Source organism: Thamnophis elegans, chromosome 5, assembly GCF_009769535.1.
Source record: "Thamnophis elegans isolate rThaEle1 chromosome 5, rThaEle1.pri, whole genome shotgun sequence".
Lineage (NCBI taxonomy): Eukaryota > Metazoa > Chordata > Lepidosauria > Squamata > Colubridae > Thamnophis > Thamnophis elegans.
The window spans coordinates 66,059,875-66,081,776 of record NC_045545.1 but is presented as its reverse complement, the minus strand read 5'-3'; the positions used below and the strand labels follow the sequence as shown (position 1 = coordinate 66,081,776).

The following is a 21,902-nucleotide window of genomic DNA, read 5'->3' as shown; positions in this document are numbered from 1 at the left end:
CATATGCCTAATGGAATGGAGATGTGGTCACCCAGAAGTCAAAAGAAATCCATTGATGAAAATGAGATTGCAGCCTTTGATGAAACAGCTAGGAGTGAAGCTAATTAAATCTTTTTTTAAAAAGTGCAGTAATTTGTCACTTAGGAAGATTAGCTTGAACATAGGGAGAATCCTTGTGGGGGATGGGGGTTAACAATCTGGCTCCTGTCTGACTGTTGGCTCTTATTGTGAGAGATTAAGCAAGCTAAGAGAAGTAGTAATAAGGAATTTCCAAATCACGAATAATCCAAAGATTCTTTTCCATGGTATACTTGTGCAACCAGAGACTAAGATGTTAAGGACACAGGGGTGGAATACTAGCTGCAAAGGCCACAGATCTGCACTTCTGCAGCAGTTCCAGAGAAGAGTGAATTAATTCTAAAAGACTTCTCCCTAGGCTCCCTTGCAAACTGACAGCTCAGACAGCTGAAGAGGAAATTATTATTCTACTCGGATAATAATTGGACAAGATAGTTACATTTATGAATAATAGCAGTTTAATGCAGATGCCATTCTAGGTAAGTGACTGGTAGCAGGCATCTGGGGGAATCCATGAAAAATGTAATAATGGCATCTCCAGAGTAAATTACTAACAAGTGGGTCGTTTCTTGGGGCTTCATCATTATAACCTTCAGGCAGCTGTTGAAAGGGACAGAAATAATACCAGTTTGCAAGAGTCTCACTATCATCCCTTTCTTTGTATGTAATCAGAAATACAGTAAGTTGTAAGCAGTTACTAACTCTGCAACAGTGCCTACACTTATCAAATGCCAGCATAGAGGAAAAGGCTATACAAAATTGGACAAATAAATAAGAGGCAACCTTTAGCAGAATTACAAATACTGTACAACCAACCATAGCATTTTGAAATGCCTACTGCCATTTTAGTACATTTTAGACTGCTCTCACTATTGTCTCACTTATTGTATTTAGAAAGTACTTGTAACTTGTTTCTTTTGCAACTTTGTCTACCATTTTACAGAATAACTCATTAGCAACCTTTAGTCAATTCCCATCTGAATTGCAATGCAGGTTGGGCAGCACAAGCTGAATAGTTTTAGTTTAGAAAAAAGGTCCTCATCAGACATTGCAACCTCCCAAACTTCCCCCTGTATTCAGGGGTGGGTTCCTGTACTGGTTGCTAACGGTTCAGTTCGGGCCCGCCACGCGTTGCTTGAGCATGCTCAGTTGACTGAAAACTGTTCTGTGCATGCACAGAAACATGCCAGCAATGGCAGAAGAAACCAGGGGAACCAGTTTGGGGGCATGGCAAGCCTGGGCTGCTGCCGGTTCTGTGACCCAGGCCACATCACCACTACCAGTTCAGCCAAACTGGGAGCAACCCACCTCTGCCTATACTACATAATATACAGTATGGCCCATGCATGCCATCATTGAAAAGGAGGAACCTTCTCAAAACCCAAGGTGAAATTCCATAACAGTTTTTCTCAGGCTCTTCTTATGTTCTTGCATCTGTCTTCTTGTAACAGCAGGCTGCTATTCATTCTTTTAGTCTGGGCACTGCAGAGACACCTTATGGGTAATTTCTCAACTGAGGTGAGTAACCTAACCTAAAGCTCATTAGTGAGCATTTCATTTGCTCGTCTTAACTGAAGGGGCGGGGGAGGAAATCTCTGCTCATGGAAGTTGCTTCTTCTCTGGTTTTGTGCTTAAAAGATATGAGAGGAACCCCCCCCCTTTTCAATCTGCCTATCTCTCTACAGCCCATAAACAACTTTGATCAACTTCTATATGAGCTACAAAGCAATGTTATCCATCACCTCATGCTGGGGTGGGAGAGTGGAAGGAAAGAGACAAGGGATGCCAGCTTTTGTCATCACATAAACAATTGTTCTTCTAAATGTTATTATCTGCTGCTTTATTCATATTTTGAACCATGTTTTATAGTGTTTATATGGTTCCTTACAGCTTTTTAATGCAATTATTCTGTTTGTTTTATCTGTGATGCTATATGTTTAATTTTTGAAAATATTCCAGTTGATGCAATGGAATCACTTTTTAATGTTCACGAATCAGGCAAGCAAACAGGCAGGCAGGTTGGTGAGCTACCTCTCAAGTAATTGTCAAGACTTCTAGATTCAATGGCTAAAACATTGACCTCACTAAGCATTTGCAGAGGCATTGTGCATATGACTGCTTTTGTAGTAGCAACCAAAGTTTTTTTTAAAAAAAATAATCTTCAAAATAACCAAAGAACACAGGTTTATATATTTGCAGGCCTTGAAATATATTATATGATTCATATGTAGCATATATTTCAGAATACAAGATGACATGCTGTTTCTTGTCCCAATGCCTAGAAAAGTAAGCCACATGCTGGGATAACCATATAACAGCCTTTCTCAGTTTACTGTGCTTCCTGTCTAATAGATTATAACTTCTGGCTTGACAGTATATCTCAAGGCAGTAGGCTTGGCTGGGGCAAAGAATTAATGCCACTATTCAAGACTACTGTGGAAAAGAGGATTTTTCTTCCATCTCCCATTATGTTAATTTAAACAGCTCCCTCAGTCTATCTACTCTGTGTACTAAATGCTCTCTCTTCAGGTTACTCTTTTCAATCTCTGGCTTCACTTGCTTTTTGTGCCAACAATTTTTCTCACGCGTTTTCTCAACAAAAAATATTATTTTAAAATGAGGAGCATTTAAGCCTCCTCTGTGGCTATCAAAGAATCCTGGTTGCATTCATTTATAGCAGAAGGTTTAGATTTGTTCCTCCTGTATAAGAGCAATACAATCAGGCAGGGATTTGACAGCAGAGAAGTGTGGCTTATTAGACCTCTTACATCCAGGACCCTCAAAAATTATCCATGCTGTCTTAAGACTCAATTCATAAGTTCCATTTTTTAAACCTTTTATTAAAAGAGTTGACAAAAAAAAATAAAAACTACAGACACATAGAAGAATAGGAAAAGATAATAAAAGAGTAAAAAAATAAACACTAACAAAAGAGCAAGAAAAGGAAAATAATCTTTAAAAAGCGTCTTTCAATCTTTTTTGCAGCAATTACAAACACAGCAATTGCCATCTATCTGTATTACATTACAATGGAGAAACTATTTTTTAAAATTTATTTGATCAACTTGGCATCTGGACCTAAAGATGTTTCTTGGATTCTAACCTGAGTGATAAGACACTTGAGTTCAGTTCTCTCCATCTCCCAGGTGGCTTTGGCTTTGGCAAACTGTTGCTGAAGTTCGTTCATGCCTCTCCTCTCTTCCTGTAGTTCTGTGCATAGCTCCTTCAAGATCACCTTCATATCTGACAAGGTCTTGGTATATTCATTGGGCTAAAAAAATATAAAAAGAAAAAATATGTTCATTCATATTGTGCAATATAGTGGACTAAAGAAAGAGTTACCAAACTATGTCAGCTTCAGAAAGAAAAGAATTTTGAAGGAGCAGCATGCCAAAACCAATGTTGAAAAGCAGTGTGGTATGATGTTGGACTAGGACCAAAGTGCCCCAAATTCAAATTTGCTTTGACTAAATCATTCTCTCTCAACTAACCTACCTCAAAGATTCATTATTCAGGAAAAGAGATACTTTTTACCATTATGAGCCTTGGTGGCACAGTGGTTAGAGTGCAGTACTACAGGCTACTTCTGCTGATTGCCAGCTGCCTGCAATTTGACAGTTCAAATCCCACCAGGCTCAAGGTTGACTTAGCCTTCCATCCTTCCGAGGTGGGTAAAATGACGATCCAGATTGTTGGGGGCAAAAATGCTGACTCTATAAAACGCTTAGAGAGGGCTGGACAGCACTGTAAAGCAGTATATAAGTAAGTGCTATTGCTATTATAATTCTTTGAAGATAGGGTGGGCTATAAATATAAAAACAGTTTTTAAATACAGTAGGAAAGACTGCACAGCATATCTTATGCAATTTATTCATTTTTTTGCTTCTGTTTTTTTTTACAGCAATTATAAGTACTAATAAAAATTACCTCTTACTCTATGATTATAAGAAAAAATCTTTCTTATTCTTGTTATCTATTTCTTCTAATCATCAAAACCATAATTTAAAGTTTATTTTTGTCTGTTTTATGCAAGAAAATCTATAAGGGTTTTCCCATCGTTAATAAACATAGATGTTCCCTCTCTTTCATTAAGGACATCAATTTAGTCATCTCTGCATGTTCCATCATCTTCACCAATTTTTCCTCCATTGTGGCTAGTATTGAATTTTTCCAATTTTCTACATATAATAATATTGATGAGGTCATATATAAAAAACAAAGTTCCATGGTTTTGTTCCAGCTATTTGTTCATCAATCCCAAAAGAAAAGACTCTGATTTTAATTGTATATTAATCTTTCAGATCCTCTAAATTAGTGCAAGTATTTGTATCCGACTCAAAGTGTCCAGAATCATACATTATTTTGTCTACTTTGAATCTTTATAATAATTGTATGTAAGAAATCCATTGACTAGTATATCCATTTGCTACCAAATCTCCCTTTGGTTTATATTTTACAGACCCCTTGAAAGAATTCTAATATCTCATAAGTAGTTAACTGTTTGTGTTTACTTATCATTTCTTCTCTATAAAATGCTTCTTGTATAGAAATTCATAAAGGGGTTTGTGGCACCACCTAGATTTGTATTTATATCAATATGGCATGTCTGACAAAATGATTTTTAAAATCTACATTAACCTTAGTTTTGTTGTATTACAAATATCCTTTTGTTATACTACAAATATCCTACAAATATCCCACTCAAATCTCAGATCATGTCTTTCTAATTCCAAAGGCCTTCTATTTCTCAGCAATGCTTTCATCTAAAGTAAACAATAAGATACAAAATATAATTTAAAATCAGGTAGATCCAATCCTCCTCTTTCTTTTGCATCTTGTAACAGCTTACATTTAACTCATGATATTTCCCCCTTGCCATAAAATTTTCAATACCCACCATCAAATTGTTGTTTTCTTATAAATCTGAAAACAGCCATATTTAAATAATATGATTTCAAATTTGCAAAAAGATATTGAGTTTGTACTATATAGAGGCTAAGCCAGCTCATGTTCATTTAGAGGTTCACCAAAATATCTAATGTAATCAGAAGTGTCTAAATGTTTGTATGCAACTTTATATGGGCCGTCTATCTTTTTAGCTGAAGCTGTTAGCTTCAGCTAAAAATTGGACCATCAGAATGTCACAAATGTACTCTATCCCTCCCATCATATTGTTACCAACATCCCATGTAATTATTGTACATATTAATTTTCAGTTGTTTGAATCATATGCTGTATGCATGCTGCCTCCTATGCATTTGGGTGTAAATGGAGATTTAGGAAAGATGAAATATGTAAGACCCCTCAAAGGATGGCATAGAAACAGATGTTTGTTGTGATAATTTGCAACTTATGGAATGGAAGACTTATAAGGCAACACAAGAGATATTTGTCAAAACACAAAGGGGTTCCAAAAACATTTGAATTGGATCAAGTGATGGCACTCAACTATAAAGTGCAAAAAAGCTATGAGAAGCTAACTATCAGGAACTTGCCAAGCCTTGTTGTAACTGTAGAAATAAATGTGTTTCTGAGATCTGAGAACAATTCAAAACTAATCTGTCAAGCTAAACCTTGAGTTTGTAGATATACATGGTTATTGAATGCATATATAAATGAAGCTTTTGGTTCAGAAAGTAAACAATGAAAAATAAAAACAAGGCAGATTTATATATTCCTGAATCTCTGGACAAAAAAAGAACAAGTAGCAGCAGAGGGATGAGACAAGCCCTCTACCCCTTCACCGTTTCACTCCTCAGCTGCAGCTTTTCTTCTCACAAATCCTTCTGCAGATTTTTTCATCATATCCCAATGGGAAGAGAACATTATGGCCAGGATGCTTTGATACCTGAACATTGATTACATCTGAATGGGTCAACTCATCAGCAAAAGCCTACAGTTTGTGATGATATGAAAGTTTTGTGTAGGTGCCACGAACAAAACTATTACATCACTTCAGCATATTTTTCACTCAGTTCAACTCATACATTCAAATTCAACTAATTCAGAAGGATAGAATCAAGATCACGTGAAGTGGTAATACCACTTTATAATGCCTTGGTAAGGCCACACTTGGAATACTGTATTCAGTTTTGGTCGCCACAATATAAAAAAGACATTGAGACTCTAGAAAAAGTGCAGAAAAGAGCAACAAAGATGATTAGGGGATAAGGCTAAAACATGAAGAACAGTTGCAGGAACTGGGCACACCTAGTTTGATGAAAAGAAGAACTAGGAGAGACATAATTCCAATATCTCAGGGGCTGCCACAAAGAAGAAGGATTCAAGAAGCAATGGATGGAAACTAATCAAAGAGAGAAGCAACCTAGAACTAAGGAGAAATTTCCTGACAGTTACAACAATTAATCAGTGGAACAACTTGCCTGCAGAAGTTGTGAATACTCCAACACTTGAAGTTTTTAAGATGTTGGATAACCATTTGTCTGAAGTGGTGTAGGGTTTCCTGCCTAAGCAGAGGGTTGGACTAGAAGACCTCCAATGTCTCTTCAAACTCTGTTATTCTATTCTATTCAGAGAAGTGCCAAACATTAAGTATTTAAGAGGGACTGTAAATGATCACAAGTTCCATACAGAATGGATTCCTCATTCCATTGGTCTCCTATTCCATCTTACCATGTTCTGAGACCAAAAATCTCCAGTGTATGTCTTATTATCAGCTTGCTGCTGTGGGCTTAGTTCTTCTTCTTCAATCAGCAAATATAGTTCTTTCATGCTATTCACCTAAAAAAAAAAAAGCAAAACAGTGAGTAGAAGCCTATCATAACTAAATCGTCAGCTTTGTTGTCTGAAAACAACCTACTGGCCCCTTCAAGCAGAGGTGACAGGTTGAGAACTGTCAAAAGGCCAATTCTATCACTCAAATGGGATGCCACAATAAGCAGCAGCCACCCAGAGACGTTGCCATGCCATGTCATAACAATTATGTTCGGTATCATCCTCTCACTCATGTTTCTGTACCAGGCACCTTTCTAGACATTTGTGCCTGGAAAGAATCATCAAACAAGCATATAAAGAAGCTGTTGTTGCCAAGCCTGAAATTTTTCAGCTGCACACAAACTATGCATTCTATTTCAATTAGCATGAATATGTTGCTCTGATAATGATGAGAGACTGTTTTGTTCATCTAATGTGGCGTTGCTTCTCCTTACATCCAGAGCCAAGACAACTTGATAAAACTTTATCAGTCAGGTAAAATAATTCCTTCTGCATCCAGTGTTGAAAATAAAATAGAGGCGGGGCAAGAATGAGGCTAGCAGGATGTAAAGAAGGGTAGAGATGCTACTACAGAGTTCTTTTTACAGCAGCATGCTTTCTCCATTCATGAAAAAGCCTTGCTGCAGATCAATTCCCATACCATAATTTAATAAAGTAAAAATGCATGCTTGAGTCTACACCTGCTTTTTATGTCACTTGTGATTGTTCTTCCTGCAGTCCTTCCTTCCAAATGTTGAAGTGTAACATTTCTGGCTACTGGCTTTGTTGATGAGCTGTAGTTTTACAGGGTGTCAAAGACCATATATTTCCCATTTTTAAAGTGGAAAGGGGGATAAATAGAATGTATGTTCTAGCCAAAGTTGACTTGACATATACATGAAGAATTTAAACAATGCTGATTTAAGCCTTGCATCTCAATTGCTGACCTTTCCCAAGATATGTTATGGTGTAAATGATCTAATGCCAAAAGCTACATAATAACTCTTGCCTTCAAAGAGTGAAAGACTTGAAAAAAGATAAGAAGGAATGGATATAAGGCTTATTCCTTGCACGTTTGACAGAGCCTAAATTATAATTGCACACAACCTTGTCTTAAAATGATAAAAGATATTAACCAAAAAAACAGAGTACACTCAAGGCGAATGTCCCAGTTATCTCTGTTAGAGTCAATTGAAGATTTTGATTACACAGATGTAGAAGTTCATGGTCAAACATTACTATACCTCCAAGAAATCACTGCATTCATTTTGCAAGGTTTTCCCCTGCCTCCAATGCTTCAGAAACCACTTGAGCTTCATAAAAAGAAGCAGGAAATTCTGCTTGAACTGTTGGGATTCTTGTACCAGAAGGTTCTTCTCCTGGCTCCAGAACTTCTGCTCCAACCTCCTCTGAAGATTCAGGCTCTGCAGCTCAAATTCTCTTCTCAGGAGAGCCTTCTGGTGATCATCCTTTAGCTGATGAAACACGGGAAGAAACTGAGAACATTACACAACAGAGTGAGGTGGGAGTGGGGGTGGGTTACCAGCAAAGCCAGTTAATTTAATCAAAGGAAGCAAGAGTATGGACAAGAAAAAGCTAATGTATGGGAGGCATGAATATTTTCTGTGCCATATTGTTCAGAATAATGCTGGTTTGGGAGAAAGAAATAACCAAAGGTTTCAGACATCAGTGCACCTGTTTGGAAGCATCCAGAGTTCATTCCACAAATTTTGGTTAAAGACCTGAGAGTCATCAAATACTTACCAAGTAGGTAAGTATCACTGTACACTTGCTATATACCGATTCATGGCAATACATTTCCAACGTACAGAGACACCAACTAAAAGCATTTGCTTATTTTTTGGCAACTAGAGGGGGCAGAACATAATTATTCTGGGCTTGCATCCAACTGCAAAATGGTTGAAGCAGCACAAGGACTAGGTTTGCATCCATGCTCTCTTATATGTTTGCTGCAAGCTCTTCTTGCATCCCAGAATTTGACTCCAAACAAATCCCACTAACCTGGCAGATTTTCTGTGTGAAGTTCTCTGCTTCCTCTTTCCTCAGCTGCCTTTCTTGGGAAAGTTGTTCCTGTAGGCCCCTCAAACTCTCATTAGCTTCAGAAAGAACTAGTTGTAGTTCCTTGATCTGCAAGAATGGTATAACAGCCAATAGTCAGAGAAGGTATCACAGTTTATTGCATATTGTAATCCTGCAACTGAAAAGTTCCAAATTGCAATTTTGCACAAGAAGCCAGTAAATCTTCCTTCAAATCCTTTCTATTTTATACTTCATTTTTCCTCAATATGGTGCTCTCCCAATGTGTTATGCTGGCTCAGACATCATGAACAGTAGCCAACAAAGTGATGCAACCCATCAAATCGGATGGACACCAGATTGAATCATAGTGTTATTAATCAACTTAACATACTGCTGATTACTGAGATCTCTGACATGTTAGTATCTACATAGTACAATTTGGCTTTTCCCCCAAAGGTTTAGCAGAAATGAAAATGCAAAGGTGGGTGAATGGGAACATTGCCTTTATTCCCCACCCTCTCATATATAATTAACTGATATTTTCCCAGTCAAGTAACTCTTTCCAGAGTCCCCTCTCTTCCTTTAGGAACATCATCACATACCTCAGACATGTAAGAATCCTTCTCTTCTCGTTGGTATGTCTTGTAGCTCCGGTCAAGTCCCATGTTGGCTTCTGAATTGATGGTGGCAGTGTTGCTGCTGCTACTGCGATACAGATCAGAGGGCCTGCTCTCCCCGACATCCCAGTCTGGGGCCTCCCTAAAGTCAGACTGCTGCATGCATGGGCAAGTTAATGAGAACGAACCAAAAGAATAGAAAAGAAAAGAAAGAACAAAAACAAAACAAATGGGTCTCAGGAACAATAAAGAGAGCTACAAGACAACAAAAAGGATGAAGAGGAAGAGGAGCTTCACTACTGAGGCAGAAGATAAAGTGGAAAATAAAAGGAGACACAAAATGAGCAGACACGTGGGCTGGATTGTTTGGGGAGGGGAAAAAGAGAGAGAGGGAAAAAATGTGCAAACACCAGTTATGGTGCCATGCAGTGCTAGGGGTGAGGGTGTGGCTAGCTGGAATAACAGAGGGGGCCAGTGCATGCACAAAAATAGAACTCTGAAAATTTGGAGTGTGCTTCAGGAGGTTGCAATCCAGCCATTCTCTCAAACCATTTCCCACATGAGCCATGGCATTTCATATCCAGCTTGGGCCCCTACATTTTATCTTGCTACATCAGGGTCCGGTCTGCAAGATTGAATATTCCCAAGTAGGTAATTATCTTAGTCAAGACAAACACAGAGTTTGTCTGCAGAGGTGAAGTTTCAAGCATACTTCCATCCCTCCAGTCTAAAAGGGGGGGAAATGCATGCATCTGGCAAATATTCAAATTATATTCACCATATGGCAAAGTTATCTCAGTAAACCTCTCCAAAATGACTGTGTCAGACAAAAACCTTGGAAACTAATGTTTTCTCTTACAGAATTGACTTTGGAGAATTGCTTTAAATTGGTACTATTCCAGGGCAAATCTATCAATATGCGGAAATGATTTGGAAAGGTCATGGAACGTGATCTTGATTATCTTGTAATGCAATCCCCTTCTGGCAGGGTTATGATTTCATTTTTCTACCCTACATATGAACTAGATTTGGGGTTGGGGTTACAATATAATATGAATTTGTCTAGGCAATCTCCTGTCCCATGCACATTCTGTCAAACCAGAGTCCTATCTTGTTAGTGGCCTCAGTTCCATGCAGTGAACTAGTTGTTAGTTTGTCATTTCACTCTGAGAAAGTAGAAAAAGGAAGTTACATTAACAGGGTCAGGTTCTGGTTGGTTAAGGCAAGAAAAAACAGTACTGTACAGCAAATAAAGCAATCATAACTGCAAGGGAGTCACTGTCAACAACTCAGAGAAACCCTCACCTGGAATTCAGCACCATGACTTTTTCGTAGAGCTTCTTTGGTGGAGTCCTGGGAGCTGGAACCTGGTAGGGAGTCCTGCTGGTCTTTCATGCAGCCACCAATATGGTCCACTTTTTTCATAAAGGTGTTTAGCTCCTGTTGCAGGACTCCAAGCCGCATCAAAATAGCATTGATCAGCTTAGAGTCTGTAGTATTCTCATTGTCCATTGCCTCACTCAGAACCAACTGTGTACAGTCATTGTCCATGCAGAGTTTGAGGTTAGAGGTAAAGCCATTGGCATCAGAAATCAGGACGTCAATAGCTTTGCTGACAAGAGCAGCCTGATCTCGGATGTCAAGGAGGGTCTCAAAGTCTTTACATTTGAAAAGCTGGTTGGGGCTGCTTTCGTGAGTTTTGCTGAAGCCATTGCTAGGTATTTTCTCCTTTGCATCATTTTCTCCCCCATTAGGAATTTCTTTCCAAAGCGAAGTTGGGATGCACAAGGCTGAATCACCAGCTTCAGCATCTGTCTCCAGCATGGGCCGGGTGGTATGGCAAGAGGCAAGGTCACAACGTTGCAAGTTGGAGAGTAGCACACGGTTCTCGTACTGCAGCTTCTTAACTTTGCCACTAAGCTCACTGATTTGGACCTTGGCCGTGGCCAGTTCTTCTTGAGAGGTCTCGCTGATCACGGAACAGCTGTCCTCAGATAAAGTGATATCCAGATCATGATCTGACTTGTACTTATTGAGCTCATTCATGAGGAGCTTATTCTGTTCCTCCAGCTCCATCAATGAACGCCTCAGCAGGTCTGCCTCTTCTTCCACAAACTGCAAGTGCCGCCTGAGTTCTGCCACACTCTCCCCAGAGTCTCCATTGTTTGTCATGGAGAAAGCCAACTGGATATCTTGTCCCAAAAGGTCCTTATCGCCCTGCCCCTTCATGTCATCCATCTCTGCCCTCAGTCCTCGATTTTCAACCTCAAGCTCCACTATTTTACGGCTCAGAATATTGGCTTCTTCTTCAACAAGTTTCAAGTGGACCTTCAGTTCGGCTTCTCTAGAGTGAGGCGAGTCAGCCAACTCTTCAATGGAGAGAGAGCTTTCCAGGTCGCCATACAAGGACTGATATTTTGTCAGCTCATCCTTCATACTGTCATTCTCTTTGGCTAACTTGGATAGCTTTTTACACATTAGAGCAGATTCCTCCTTAGCAAAATGCAACTGACATTTGAGATCTGCATTGTCCTCCTAGGATCAAAAAAGAAATGGTGCAAGCATTACCAAAAGAGAATGGTGCTTTAAACAAATCACTGTATATTAGAAAGACTACTGCTCTTTCATGGCACGAAGATTAACACTGACATACTATCCATAATTTATTATATTGATATTATACTGAAAAGCTAAAGTTTGGGGTTACTGTTTGAGAACTGGAAGTTTTCATAAAACCTAAACAAATCAGTTCCTCTTGGATAACATTTTCATTTTCCCTTGAGGGACATTATCTCATTAAAAGTGACCGTTAGACCGTTATAAAATTAGTCCATTTCCTGCCTACATAACTCATGGAATGAAAGCTCTAAGAAAACCCTCAGAAGAAAAGAATGTCTCCAGTGAGCATTGAAACCTTATTTCCAGATGTCAAATACACTGTGAGCATTCAGTTACAACTAACGGTTTAATGTTGCATCAGCCAGAATTGAAAAAAAGCAACTATTCTTCAATTTTTAAAATGTACTGCGTTGTTGCATTCTTGTTACAAAAATTCTATTGCACCAGATTCAAACACAGCATAAATTGGAGGGAGGGGGGAATAGAAATTCCCTAAAGATAAAAAAAACTATTCCTTTTATCCTTTGAGACAAGCCAGTAGTTATGTTTCCTTGAAATTATGATCATATCCTACAAACTGTGTTCAATAATTGCCTCCATGTCAGAGCAGATCTTTGCTTCTGGATCTGATTGTTCGAATGCTGGATATCTCTTTAAAGCAGGGGTGTCCAAACTTGGGACTTCAATTCCCAGAATTCCTCAGCCAGCGTGGCTGGCTGGGAAATTCTGGAAGTTGAAGTCCACAAGTCTTAAAGTACCCAAGTTTGGACACCTCTGCTTTAAAGAGTTCAAATATCAAGACATTTCAGCAACAAGACATGAAGCTACTCTCCTCAATTTGTTCTTCATTTATTTATTTGAATGCATTAGTTCCCAATTCCAATGGAGTCTTTAATACTGAAATGAAACACTGAGCTACCTTTAGGAATCGGGCTAATGGAGTTAATCAGGGGAAATAACTTTTTTTCCACTGGGGAAATACATTTTGATATGTTTAATGTCTGACCTCTGGGGAACATAGTTGATACTGTGATGATGTAACATCAACTGGGAAGGGGTCTGAAGGGTTTTTTTTCTCCCATCAATTTTGGGGTTTGGGATTGTTAAAACATAAAATAGATGTTAACATAGTCCTTGTTAAGAAAATGACACGAATGTGTCAAATTTAAATGGTGCAATCTTTGGGGGATGCATCGCATGAAACTTCCAAATACTGTTCAAGGGAAGCCCCATGTAAAGCGCATTGCAGTAATCAGGCTAGAGGTGATTAGTGCATGAGTGACTATAAGCAGGGCCTACTAATCCAGGAACAGACACAACTGGCACACAAGACAATGCTATGTAAAGGCCTTCCTATCCACAACTACCCACCCCCCCTGCTCATGGGATAAGAGTCATAAGCCTACGAGGACCCCAAGATTGTGCACTGAGTCTGCCTGAGGTTGTGCAATCCCACCCAGCACCGAAGACTTTATAGTCCTGGAATCAGCAAGTCCCCATACACAAAGCTAGTTAATTTTGTCAGAGTTCAGCTGAAGCTGTTTTTCCCCCCCATCCAGACATTTATAGCCTCCAGGCATTAAGATAAGATGTTCAAGACATTGTTTAATTCACCAGGGTTAGAAATATATAATTGGGCATCATCAGCATACTGATGATACCATTACCCCATGTGGTGACCTCATATAGATGTTGAAAAGGAGAAGAGAAAGCACTGAAAGCAACACACATCGGCTACAGGTGAAACCTCCCCTCTCCTTCCCAATTATTACTGACTAGAATTGAGCCTACAGGAATGAAATAAACCAGTACAATGCTATGCCACCTACCCCAACCCTCTGAGCCAATCCAGAAGGGTACCATGGTCAATGGCATCAGAAGCCACTGAGAGGTCAAGTAGGGTGAGGTTGGATGCACTACCCATCCCACCCATGCAGAATTCATTTAAAGGAATAATCAATGCTATTTCTGTCCCATATCCCAGTCTGAATTCTAAATGAGAAGGGTCCAGATAATCTGCCACGATAATTTGTGGCCACATTTGTGTAGTTTGTTTGGTAGCAATATGGAAATGGCTGAATACTGCCTTCTTCCAGGACATTTTTTCCCTACTGCCACACCAAAACTTTCCAGCATCTCAGAGCTACCCTATTTGACTTTATAGATCAGCCAGGGATGGCTGTATGCACCAAATCATGCTGAAAATCATGCAACCAGCACTTCAATCAATGTGCAGTAAATTTAGATGATAACGGATTTAGCTTGGGGAATAAATCACTAGCTGACATCAGCTATGCTCAATCAGCATACTCAGTTCCCCTATAAAAGTAACACATATTCTTCTGAACATGGATCTCAATTTGAAATATGCTTTAATAGGACATTTGGAAACTCTTTACCAAGGTGATTAAAAATCAAAGACCCAGAAGTATGCAGAACCAGATTTCAACCTTACTTGAGCTTGAAGTAAAATTTGTTTGAGGAATATATTACTTCTTTCTTTTGACAGCATTGTTTATTTATTCAAAGCTTATATTATTCTAGAGCAGGGATACAAAATTCAAGGCCCGAGGGCCAGATCCGGCCCACAGGGTACTTAGATCTGGCCTGCGGGGCCACACTAGAAACAGCGAAGGACCGGCCCACAGTGCTTCTGCCAGCGAAAATGGTCTCCCAAACTTGGTTTTTTGGGCATGCAGCCCTCCCGAACTCCATTTGCACTGGTAGAGGGTCATTTGTTATCTAGAACAGTCAGAATTGGGAAACAAAATGCCATTGTGTTAGCTGGGAACTCTTCCCTATTTGGAGTATCATTTAGTATTAGTGAGAATAGAATTATCTCCTAATTATAAAGTTCTAGTATCCTGTTTCTTCTATTTTACAATGTGCTGGTAATGACTAAAATGAAGAGCCATGGCAGCCAAAAACAGAGCCCATTTTCACTGGCAGAGCACTCAGGCCACCACAGGGGCCCCTGACACGAGTGACATCGAGTTGGCCACACCTAACCCTGGCTACATCCACACCAGCTCCCCAAAGTCAAACACAACCCTGATGTGGACCTCATTGAAATCAGGTGTGACACCCCTGTTCTAGATAAACACATAACCCATGATAACTTACATTTTAAAATATCCCAAACAATAGCAAAACTATATCATAGGAAAAAAGAATGCAATAAATCAGTTAAGGACAGTACTTCTAGAAAGCATACATTTGTCTCAATGGATCCTAATCTCCCTGTTCCTATATTCATATATCTACTTAATCATTCTATAGATATTCAAATGTTTAATCCCTTGATCCCTGGTTATGACTTTAAAAACAGAGTAAATATCACTTTAGAAGCTAAGGAATTTAGCTTCTAATTTTAACTGAGTTCAGTCCTTGTTGTGGTCTGCCGGTGGCCTGTGGAGCTCGCAGCAAAGTTGGACAGTGAGGAAGTTGGGGAGGAACATGGGCCAGTCCTGGAGGTCTGGGGAAGGCTCAGACGAGGGCTCTGCATCGGAGGCAGAGAGGGGGCCAGGGCCATTTGGGAGTTATGTGCTGCCTCCGGAGCCTCCAGAGTCAGACAGCAGCGAGGCAGAGGAACAGGCTCCTCCTGTTCCCAGTGCACGCATGCGCAGAGCTGCCAGAAAGCAAGAACAGTTAAGGGACAACTCAGGAGTAAGGTTTGGAGGTGAGTGGCCCCTCCCATAGGACATAAAGGAGGAGCAAAGGCACATGAGCCTTTGTAGGAAGCAACTTGGTTCATGCTGGTCAGTTTACTTTCTGAAAATACATTTGGACTCTTTACTCCATGTGGCCTTGCCAAGCTAATAAGTCTTTGGCCGCATTTTCAAAGAAGATAAAGGTGGGTGCTTATCAGCCTTATCCTGAAGGACTTTGGCAGTCTGCTGTAGAACTCTTTACTACCATTTGGAATTCATTACGAGCTGTGAATGAATATAATTCACAGCCTTTGAAATAAAAAGAGGGTTTCTGGACTTAATCATGTGGTTTTACTGTATCAGGAAGCCTAGGTCAGAACAGTTCTACAGGTTATCCAAATTTCCATTCTATATTCAAAGATCAGAATCTAACCTTCTGGGCATAAGAGAGGACTGCTCAAATTTAGCAGTATTATCCGTGGATGATAACTTCTCTAAACCATCATGCAGATGAGAATCAAGGACTCTGTCATCAAAGATTCTTGTATTTTCCTAAAAGGGTCAGTTTAATTTCATTTAACATTCAAGAGCCCAGTAATGTAAAGTGACAGAGCGAGAACACTGGGAACACAAAACAGAATGATTCCAGTCCCATTAACATTATCTTGGTAACTAAAGTGCAATATAGGTTATTCTAAAGTTACTGCTATCTCAATCTATTCTAGCCTGCAAAGGACACATCTGTTTTTTCTCTGGTCAACACATGGGCATAATGCAAAATTACATAACTGCCCTAAATCAAGAAGATATCTCAGTTTCAACAGAAACATCTATGTTTCTCCAGCTATTGATCAAACAAAGGATTGCAACCAGAATGGAACATCAATTTTGGCCTTAGGGAGAGAGTATGAACTCAATTTAAAAATTAGTCCAGCTCAATGCAATGAACTGGAATCCTATTTCCTTTGTATCGCTGCATCTTTCTGGTGATACAATTGTTCATGGAGGATTTGAACAATAGATTTCTGATATTACAGAGCTATTCAGGGTCAGTCAATGCCATGCAGAGCATGTAAACATTAACACTAAGAGCATCAAACATTCTACATTCTATTAAAAGATGTGGTTGAGCTGCTTTTAAACAACAATGAAACAAAAGGAAAAAGTATTATTGTCCCATACTTTCAACATAAGCTTTCTTCCTTTGCAAGCTAGTATCAGCTATATCCACAACATATAGCTGATAGTCTTTTCATTTGTTAGCAAGTGAAAATTATTTACAGTGCATGTTGCAGTTGATAAATAGTGCGTGTTGAAGCAGATGGTCATGTTAGGGCATTAGTAAGTGTACATCTGTGCCTATATTATATGAAGGCTCTACAACATACACTTTTTGGTTTGGCAGCAACAGCTAAGTTGGCATTTAATGGAATTTCCATTTCCAAATATCTGTTGCATTAAGTCAACAAAATTCCTTGACTCTGCTTATCAGAGGCCAGATTTACTTGAAATGCCAGTGATTAAAAATGGGACCTTTCTGCATGCAAAATATGTTACTCTGTCATTGAAATGCAAGATGAAGATGAAAAAAGTATATCAGAATGCCATCCTAAAATATAAACAAACAAAAAAAGCAATTTGGGGGTTTTTTTCCAAAGAAAAAGAAGCAGTTTTGAAATTAAGTATTCACTGGATATTCTATTGCAATAGCATATCAATAATTGGAATTGTTGTACCTGGACAGATGGTTTCTTGTCTGTTTTCCCTAGAGAACGTGATCCCCTTTTCTTTAAAGAATTCTGAAATAGAAGAGAGAATTTTTTAAATAAATATGGCAGCTGTACATCCATCCATCATCTAACCAGTTTTTTCCTGTTACAATGTATATTAGCTCTGATCACTAAATCCACACCTTCCAGTGAGCTTCACAGAGTTGAGTTTGATTTCCTCCAAGTTTTCAAAAAATATGGTTTCCCACAAGAATCAATGCATACATACCAGTGAGACTAAATTTCTCAGAGTTGGAAGGAATTGAAGTAAAAAAAAAACCACAGAGATGAAACTGAAGTTTTTCTTTGTATCTCACTGGTTGGGGAATTCTGGGAGTTGAAGTTCACGTAACTTAAAGTTGCCAAGGGTGAGAAACACTGGTTTGCCTGTTTATCAGCCAGGCTTGTATCTCACCCTTCCTCAAGAGTACAAGGCAACTTACATGAGGATCACAGCAATAGCATTTAGTCTTATATACTGCCTTATTGTGCTTTACCGCATTCTCTGGGCAGTTTACAATGTCAGCATTATTGGCATATTGCCCCCAACAATCTGGGCCCTCATTTTACTGATCTTGGAGAAATGAAAGGTTAAGTCAACCTTGAGTCCAGTCAGGTCTGCAATGTTGCATTTAACCACTGCGCCACCAGGGCTCCTAATTATCCCTACATATTATCCCCACAACTACAACTTCATGAGGTAGGTTGGTTGAGACAGAATAACTGACCCAAACCTATCCAGGGAATTTATAGAGTAGAGATGGACTAGAACCTGAGTCTCTTTACTGTCTGTAAGGAGACAACCCCTTATATCACACCGGTTCTACACCTCTCACCATAATCAGTGATATCAGATAGCATTTAATACAAAACTTATTTTAGGAAATATAGTTCAGCATACAAAGTAGGAAACAAGCTTTGTGTGAGTGACATAATGCAGGAAAGATAGAATTATGGTCACAAGCACTACATATTAACACAGGGGGTGGAAATTGACCAATAGTAATTAAAATTCTCAAGGAAGTCTCTCTAAATTGGCTCAGTTCCTGCAAAGTAGCAAAACATAGCAGCAATGTTTTTCACTTCCTTGACAAAGGAGAAAAATAGCAACCACCTACTATAACAATTTACAAACCTTTATAGTGAAGGAACATAACTGACACTTAATGGGAGTAACGGAAATGCACCCTACATATATATTAATAGTAAACATAAGCTTTGTGGGAATAGTATGAAATCACTAGAGGCTAGCATTTTGTTATAAACAATTGGAATTCTTTGTAGCTTCTTCATTGAGGGATGTGCATTCAGATTATAAGCAAAAAAAAAAAAACCCTGAACAATACCTAAAATATAGTATTATTTTAATAGTTTTGGCTGCAAAGTAAGCTAAGCTTAATGCAGAGATTTCAAATAAATGGTCACATTTCTATTTTCCAAACCACTTGTGCATTGAAGTGATGTTTTCCGTTTTAATTCAAGATGTTAAAAATAAACAAGTTTCTTAATATTACATAAACCTAAAAGTGCCCTTTCTCTTTCATCTCCTTATTAAAAACTTTTTTTTCACATAGAAATATATTTTAAAAGAAACTGTCCTGACTGACAATTGGATAAGACAGCTTCTATTTTTTCTCTTTTCATAAATGTAAAAATGTTAAGACTTCTAAAATAAAATTATGCTTAAGGTTGTCAAGATAATGCAATCAAGTTCACAACATCCATAATAGTTAACTATGATTAACTAGTTAATATGAATAAATAGGAGTAATTATTGCCATTCCGCCAGATATTGTTGCAAACTACCTCTATTGTTGCAAATTATCTCTAAACATTCCAGCAGAGTAAAACTAATCCTAGAAGAATTAAGCATTGAAACCATCAGATTAAGACAAGTACATTTATATAATAATACACAGTCACGAAAGCTATTATTATCCAAAACCAACTTAATAACAAAGGACTCTTTGCAAACAGACACATACACAAACACACACAGTCACTAGCATAAAGTCATCAATGAACTCCATGGTCAAATGGCTCTTGAATATGAGTCTCCCCAAATCCAATATCCAGTTATAGATCATTAATTTATAAGTAATACTGACTAAAAAACCAATATAAACTTCCTTTTAAAAAAATAAATTGCCAACACATACAGCTATAATTGCCAATTACCACTAACTTCCAGTGGTGAATGTAATGTTTAATATAGTGGTTTTCACCTAATGAGATCGTTATGCAGTATGATCACATGTTCATATAATGGCTACTAACAAGATAACATGATAGCTAAGGGACTATATTAATGTCTGTAGTCCATGACAGTTAAGAATGTCACCTCCAGAGCAAGACGATAACCAAGTAAATATATAATCCTGTTGAATTTATATCAATTCATCGCCAAGATTTCAACAAGTCAATAAGAATACATAATTTAAAATTAATTTACAAATCTCCTTTTCTTTGTAAACAACTTCCTCCTTAACAGCTTCATGTATTATCTTTTTGCCAATGGATACCCCACTGAACTGGGGAACAATTCAGTCCAGGGGGGATTACATTTGTCTTGGCATATATAGATCAGGTTTAAAGCCCAACTCAATCAGGGATTAATCAGGCCTGTAAAACTGGCAGCCCACAGGTTGGATACAGCCTACCAAACCACCCCCACGCCAGCTCCACAAAGGCAAAAACCATCCTGATATGCCACGATACAGCCCGCAATGCAATGACACTCCTGGATTAAATAGACTGAAATAAATATACCACTGTCACTAGGTTTCTTCATTCCACCTAAAATAAGAAATGCCCACCAGATGGTATAATGCATCTGGTACATGTAGGCCTCAATTTATGACCACAATTGATCCCCAAATTTCCTTTGCTATGTAAGACAGTTCTTAAGTGGGTTTTGCCCCATTTTACAACCTATCTTGCCACTTGTTAAGTGAATCGCTGCAATTGTTAAGTCAGTAACGTGGTTGTTAAGTGAACCTGGCTTCATTGTTGACTTTACTCGTTAGAAGGCCACAAAAGATGATTACAAGACCCTGGGACATTGCAACTCTCATAAATATGTGCCAGTCATCAAGCGTCTGAATTTTGATCATGTGACTATGGGGATGTTGCAAGGGTCGTAGGTTTGAAAAATGGTCATAAGTGACTTTTTGCAGCACCATTATAACTCCGAATACTGAACAAATGGTTGTAGATTCAGTCACTATATAAGAAGATTATTATTGAGACATCTTTTGGAGTTCAAAAGCTTGTGAATGCTGACTAGTAATTTCTTCTTTTCTAATGTATCTGTTTTTCTTCTTCCTATGCCCTGGCCCCAGTGGTTTGAAATATAGCCAATATTATCAAAGAGCCTTTATAAGGAAATGGTGGGGGGGGGGAGGGAAACTGGTTTGCCTCTTCAATGTTCCAACACATCCAGAAAGAGTTTAGTAAACTGAGTAGATAGATGATAGATAGATGATAGATAGATAGATAAATAGATATTCAAAAGCTGGTGTTAAAGCTTTGCAGCCAAGAATCAGCTGTGAATTGTGAGCTGATGCCTGTGCCAAGGCAGAGATCCAAGCCACTCCTATTAAGGACAAACCTGTTGTTTAAAACTCCGCACATTCTTAGAAAGTCCTTGGAACACTCAATCTAGCAGCCGGAGGATGCTGCCCAAGTCCTTTCTGACACAATGAAGTCATCCTTTGGGTAGATTAGCATTTCTAGCCCTCAATATAATTTAGCTCATACTAGTACTTACCACAATCTTGATGTGATCATGATTGTTGGACATAGCTTCCAACACAATTCCAGTTTTCTTGTGCTTGTGGTTTATGGTGTGTATAGTGATGATTAGAAAGTGAAAGATATATATTTCCGGAGGAGTTATTGTTTATGCCCTTGAAAGTTCATATTTGTTTCTCTGTGGGGCTGCCAGAAGCTTTATTTATTTAATGTATAATTATGCAGATTAAAATTAATCTGCAGAACGCAAAATTCACTGCAAAGTAAACTTTGTCAGCGCAATATATGGATCAGAACTACATAGATCCCTCATTAATTTTCATCCCAGAATTTCTGGAGGCAGTAATTTAAGAAATTATAATGTTTGTAATTTCATAAGAGCAAACTAAGACTGTGCAAAACAAAAATTGGATCTTCTCCATGTTTACAGGCTGACAAAAGGGAAATGTCTACTTATGTGTCCAGGATTACACTCCCTAGTAAAAAATCTATCCAGTTTCCACAGATCTGGTTTGGATTTTTTATAGTATAGGTAGTCCTCAACTTACAACCACAACTGATATTGAAACTTTCCATTCCTAAACAAGGCAGTTGTTAAATGAGTCATGCTTCATTTTATAACCTCGTTGCCATAGTTATAAGCGAATCACTGTAGTTGTTGA

General features: G+C 38.5%; 1 protein-coding gene across 2 annotated transcripts in view; it reads right to left on the bottom strand.

The window, feature by feature from the left end:
* Window positions 1–21,902, bottom strand: part of SOGA1 (suppressor of glucose, autophagy associated 1) — a 72,537-nt gene that overhangs the window by 12,696 nt on the left and 37,939 nt on the right. Inside the window, exons 4-10 of one of the 2 annotated variants that reach the window (XM_032218734.1) lie at window positions 17,455–17,517; window positions 10,755–11,984; window positions 9,435–9,605; window positions 8,815–8,940; window positions 8,037–8,267; window positions 6,712–6,819; window positions 3,182–3,349 (exon numbers count right to left, since the gene is read on the bottom strand). In XM_032218734.1, the coding sequence (XP_032074625.1) occupies window positions 3,182–3,349; window positions 6,712–6,819; window positions 8,037–8,267; window positions 8,815–8,940; window positions 9,435–9,605; window positions 10,755–11,984; window positions 17,455–17,517 (2,097 nt within the window). The remainder of the gene's footprint in view (window positions 1–3,181; window positions 3,350–6,711; window positions 6,820–8,036; window positions 8,268–8,814; window positions 8,941–9,434; window positions 9,606–10,754; window positions 11,985–17,454; window positions 17,518–21,902) is intronic. The other variant, XM_032218735.1, reaches the window with a different exon arrangement.